This window comes from Parasteatoda tepidariorum, chromosome 5, assembly GCF_043381705.1.
Source record: "Parasteatoda tepidariorum isolate YZ-2023 chromosome 5, CAS_Ptep_4.0, whole genome shotgun sequence".
NCBI lineage: Eukaryota > Metazoa > Arthropoda > Arachnida > Araneae > Theridiidae > Parasteatoda > Parasteatoda tepidariorum.
In genome coordinates, this window is record NC_092208.1 from 1,631,741 (window position 1) to 1,637,852 (window position 6,112).

A 6,112-nucleotide genomic window follows, 5' to 3' on the forward strand; every position below is an offset into this window, starting at 1 on the left:
GTTTCAGACATGCAAAGTAGGGGGAAAACATTGTAACAAATATTGTTTATTCTGTTGTTTGCAAAAGTTAAACTAGTAATTAAAAAATATTACATAATAATTATTTTTCAATTAATATTACATAATAATTATAATCAATTTGTAAACAAAGTTTACAAAGACACGCGACGGGGATTTGAAGAAAATTTTTCGATTACTTTTTTAGGACAAACCGGAATATCCCGAAATATGCTTAATAAAGTTAGCCCTTTTTTTTAGTAGCATTTCTGGTTGCTGTTTTTACGCGTTTAAGAGTAGAAAAAGTTCTTTCTGCAGTTGCTGTGGTGATTGGCAACGTAGCCAATATTAATAACAAGCAATAAATGTTTGGGAAAAAGATACTGTCACATTCTTCCATTGCTGAAAGTGCCGTATCTGGTCTACTAAGGGTTTCACGCAGGTTCCACTTTGATGCCCAAACTTCCATTTCTCCCATGAGGTTTTCTATGTCAATGAAATCTGCGTAGATTCGGAAATTGCATAAATTAATGTGCTGAAAAACGATTGATTTCGGGGGAGGAGTCTAACCGAAGGAAAGATGAGCCACAAGGTTAAGTGAAGATGATGCACTAGCGAAGGTGGTGCACTGGGAAAAGGTTTGATTGCACAGTTTTTGTTTTTCTTTTTACTGAGAGGCTCAAAGAAAGACTAAAATGTTTGAATCCCAGAATTTGGGGGGGGGGTTGTCCCTACGGTCCCCACCCCTGGCTACGGGCCTGCTCGAAACCACCTGCAAACTTCCACCAATGCGCTACATCCTGTTGCAAGCATAAGCCGTCTCGTGTAATTTCCACCATACCCATAATAGGATTTCCTTATGGCTGGTTTTTAAGTCTCTTTTTCGCAGCACCTAATTAGTAGTTTCTAGCTCGAATCGAATTGATTGACTTTTCCGACGAGAGTCGCATCAATATAGATGTCCATGCTATGTCAGATTATTTGTATCTCGCAGTTAAAATTGTGATCTTTATTCACTCTGAGTAATATTTTTTTCTCAACGATCAGCATTTTGATTTAGCCATATAGCAAAATAATTAGTGTTTTATAGACATTCATTTTTGTCCAAATGGGAATAGGGTATACTTTGTGTGAAAAGAACAAAAGCAACATGATGAAGGTACAGTGCGCAAAGTAAAAAACTAGATCTTGATATTATTTTTGCGCAAAATAATAAAATTCGTTTAGCCACACAAAAAATAATCTTTAGTAAATATTAATTATTTTTTATTTTATTTAATAATTGTCGAAAAAATGTAGAGTTGTAAGCTATAAAAATTTTTGCACCATTGAACATAAATTTACAAGGCAAAATACAAAATTTGAGCAAAATCGGTCGAATAGTTCCTGGGAAATCGAATTTTAAAAATCTGAATTTTTTGAAATTCTATTTCTCAAGAACTATTTGACCGATTTCGCTCAAAATGTTGTATATTGCCATTTAAAATTGCAATCTTTAAAATGATGCAAAAATTGCAAACCTTACAATTCAAGTCCTGCAGTGGACTGGTTGTTAAGACACGGTTCCCAGCCGATCACTGAAATCAAACATCACTGACTGCGGTCAGTGCGCAAGTGGGTGGCCACTTGGATTAGTCTGAGTAGGGACCGAGGGTGTGCGGTATTGGTCCTCGTTAAACTGTTCTACCATAAAGTGCTCGATTTCGCGTGCAGGTCGTCGGGTTACCGAAGCGGTGGTGCCATCCCCTCTACAGAAGATCAAAATCGTGATAGCATGTCTTCGGATCATCCATAGGCTTGTTTCTCAGACCGTCGCCAATAGCCCATTGCGCAACTCTAGTGCGACGTAAATTAACTACAACAACAACAATTCAGAAATTTTTGACCATTATTTAATAAGCTGATAATAAATAATTACTAAAAGTTTTTTTTTCCTTGCATGGAATTATTTTTCGATAAACGATTTTTATAATTGTGTGCAAAATAGATATAGCAAGATTTATAGCAAAATACATCGAGATAAGCAAAATATGCAAAATGAACAAATTAAAGGGGTCCAAACTTTGGCGCGCTCTCCTGACTAACCCATTGGGACCCCCCTATATTTTGGGGGGTCAGAAATCGGAATCCGTCGAAAAGAGGTATGTTTATTCAGAGAAAGTACGTTTTTGTGTCTGATTTCGTAACTTAAAGTATCGTCTTCACTTATTATTTAATTAGCATACAGTAGGTCACCCTCTTGAGCCATTAAGATCCACGAACGTGAAGATCCGATCTTTAAATCAAAAGTTATTCATAATGGTTCTTTTTTTTCTTTTGCGCACTGTACATTAATGGAGATACTATAATTTCGGCTATATAAATAAGAACCTTTCTTAGAAAAGAAAGGAAAGTTCTCGTTTCTAGAGCCGAAACTATTTTTGCCTTTTATATTTTTGTAATTAGTTGCCCAGGCCAAATTTACTTCCGTTTAGCGGTACCTTCACAAATTAAACTTTAGGAAAAACGGTAGTTTCACAAAATACTTTTTCTTAAAATTTTATTTTTGTATCACGTAGAAAACGATAAATCCATATTTTTGTGTGAATTTTTTAATGTAATTTTCACGAATTATGTCTAATTTTTCGCAAAATAGGTACCTCTCAGAAAAACCTAGACAGATCCCTGAGAGTAGATACATTTAAACTTCAAAGTCATGGTGTGTAGCATTTTTAAAAAGTGCTTAAAGGTGCTTATTTTCGTTTTTTAAAAACCCTTAAAGGTGCTTTTTTCATTGGGTGGTTTTGAAAAGTGCTTAATTTTCCCTTTTCAAAACCGAGATTTTTTTTTCTTTACCATGTCGATTTTCGCCATCTATTCTACTGTTTGTTCTATTCAACCTTTTTCACAACATATTCAACAATCTACACTCTATAACAAAAAAATCGACGCACCAAGAAGCACTCACGCCTGCACACTGCCGAGCCAGATTACAGTGGTGCATGGCTCGATCAGGCTGGAATGATGCCGACTGGGGACGTATAGTCTTTAGCGACGAATCCCGCTTCCAACTGTGTCCTGACGATCATCGAAGACGTGTTTGGAGACGCACAGGGCAGAGGGGGGATCCTGCCTTCACTATTGCACGCCACACCGGCCCTCAACAAGGCATTATGGTCTGGGGTGCCATTTCCTTTGACAGCCGGACCCCTTTGGTCGTCATTAGAGGTACACTTACTGCACAGCGGTACGTCGACGACATCCTAAGACCTGTTTTGCTACCGTTCCTTTTGCAGCGCCCTGGGCTGGTTTTTCAGCAGGACAATGCCAGACCACATACGGCACGTGTTGCTATGAACTGTCTGCAAGCTTGTCAAACTCTTCCTTGGCCTGCCAGATCACCAGATCTCTCTCCCATCGAGCATGTCTGGGATATGATGGGAAGTCGCTTGCATCTGGCGCGGAATGTTGAGGACCTCGTTCGATAATTGGATCAAATTTGGCAGGAAATACCACAAGAGACCATCCGGGAGCTTTATCGGTCTATTCCACGCCGTGTGGCAGCTTGTATCCAGGCTAGAGGCGAGTCAACACCTTATTGAACTTGCTACTGTAAATCCGCAATAAATTATTCAATTGTTCTGAAATTGTAATCATTTACTATTCTGTAAATTGTCTTCCTATCCACCAATTTTCGTTTCAATCGGGCAACTCCTTCTTGGTGCGTCGATTTTTTGTTATAAAGTGCATTTCGGAGTACCGTCGTTCAGCAGAGTATGAAAGCGCCAATCATGTTACATGTTTGATAAAACACTTGCAAGTCCGCATGCAGCAGGGTTCGGTGAGATTCTCGCACTCTTTTGTGCAACTCTGCCGCATTTTGCAAAATATTCTCAATTTCCATCTTCATTTTCCACCCTCTGAAATTGAACCGAAAAATCTATCGATCTTTTAATGGCGGCTAATGTAATCGAGGCGCCCGGTGGATGAGCTCTCCCGTACCACAGGTCCTGGGTTTGATCCTAGGGCCGGGTAAGGTCGACTCAGCCTTTAATCCCTTCAGTAAGTCGATAAATGAGTATTAAGCATGCTTGGGAACTAAACACTGGGTGTTCTGTTTTCGGCTGATCACCTGACCGAAACATCTGCTCCTGCACCCCAGGGTCAAGAAACTGAGATGGACACAGTAGACCCTGGCCCTCTATGGGCTGTCGCGCGCAACTGAGTTTAGCAATACAATCAAGAAATGAGTTCTTTATTAGAAACTAATTATTTTATCATGATCATGTAAAGTTTTTAAAAATTATTTTGCAGTTTGTTAATGTATATAGTGTTTAAAAATATTTTTGAGTGCTTAAAAAGTACTTAAAATGTGCTTACTTTTTGTTGAAAGATTTGGCTACGCACCCTGAAAGTGGTTTTAGATGTTTACTTTGCTCTTTCCTACCTCAAAATTGATTGTTCTAAGTTTAAAAAGCGTCTTTCTTATTTAAATATTAGCTTATGTGACACTTGGTGTCTTCAATTTTATTTTTTTTAAAACAAATTATAAAAATGGACACTATATATGGATGGTGTTTTCTACACTAGGGAAAGCTGCAAACTCGGTACCGCCTAAATTTACGGGTTACTATTTCCATTGTGTTTTAAAGCCATTTAGCATCATTGTGTTTTGAGATATGTGCAAACAATGTATTTGATTACTTATTACTTGTGTTTACAATGCTAACAATACTGGTGTTTACAATGCTAAAAGTGTTAACACTAACGTAAGATGGTGCACAGCTTGCAACAAGAACAAACAGTAATAAACTTATGGAAAGAGGCCATATCAAGACTGCCAAAAAAGCGAGTTATTCAAAATCTAGCAACCATGTCACCTTTTTAACAATATCTCTCTAAAAAACTAAAACAAATTTTCACTCCAAACCCCCCAGAATTACATAATAACATTAATATCTTATGAAGTACGGCAGATTTGAGCTCAGAAATTATCTAATTTATTTCTTTTATTGAAAACAAAATTATCCGTTTGAAAACATCGCCTATCAGAATAACGTGAAGTAAGCAGCTGCAATTTTTTTAACCGGAACTAGAGTAGGTGCGGAGCTCGAGATTGTTATTGTTTACATTTCTATTGAAAACACCATCCATAAAGGTATGACACATCTTTTTTAAATGAAATTGAAAATCTGAACCTGTTGTTGAACACTCGCTGAGAATTCTGCGAAGAGTGTTTCATCGTTAGCTCTTTTATTGTTCAAATCAGAGACGTTCTTTTCGATCCTGGCTTCTATCATTTGCTTCTGTTGACCTGCTCTCTCCAGGAAATCATCGATTCTTGCCTTTGTATCTCTAAAAGAAGACATTTTGTTTATTAAGCAGAATCAGGATTTATGTATGCTAAAAATATCTAATTTCCAATACATAATAGAACAAAAAAAATAAATCTGTAATCACTAATACATTTTTCGCAAAGATTCCAAAAGTGGAGAGCGTCTACTTCTGGTTGCTAACGGCAACCTAACCTCAACGATCGTTCCTAAATCAAAGAATATATAAGTGAGTACACACAAGTGATCTCACATTATATATTCTTTGCCTAAATTACGGTGCGAACTAAGAGAAACTGAAGTCACATGACTAGTTCACTTCAGTATCACCAGTTCAACCAGTGAGAATATTGGAACGCGACCCAAGACGATGTGTGATTTTCTAGGATTTTTGTTATTGTTTAAATTATTAGAGTATCGTTAAGAGTTAGTGGATTGAAATATTAAAAAAAAAAAATAGTGCGTGGAATCCCTCCGCGCGGAAGAAGTTAAACTTCGTAACCTGCGACGTTAATTGTAGAAGAATCAGCAGTCGTAGAAGGATCACTAGTTCTATTCAACGACCCGTTTTCCTGCTCCGCTCGCTTCCGTGCTCTGTAATAACGGTAATATTGTGCATTTTCTCCTCGTGGTGAACCAGTGGAAGTGCTTGTGGTTGCCTCATCGTCTCGCCATGGAAAATGTATTTGTATTAATAATGTATGTGAATGCGTCATAATGTAATTTCAAAAAAGAAAACCTAACAATCAATTGATATTCACAAGAGACGTACCTTGACATAACCTTAAATCCGTCGCATTGTC

General features: G+C 37.5%; 1 protein-coding gene across 1 annotated transcript in view; it reads right to left on the minus strand.

The window, feature by feature from the left end:
• The window catches only part of LOC107453514 (ankycorbin), a gene marked incomplete in the record, with an annotated part of 25,239 nt that overhangs the window by 476 nt on the left and 18,651 nt on the right, over positions 1–6,112 (minus strand). The window contains 1 exon segment of the mRNA XM_071180920.1: positions 5,175–5,331. Within this exon segment, the coding sequence (XP_071037021.1) occupies positions 5,175–5,331 (157 nt within the window).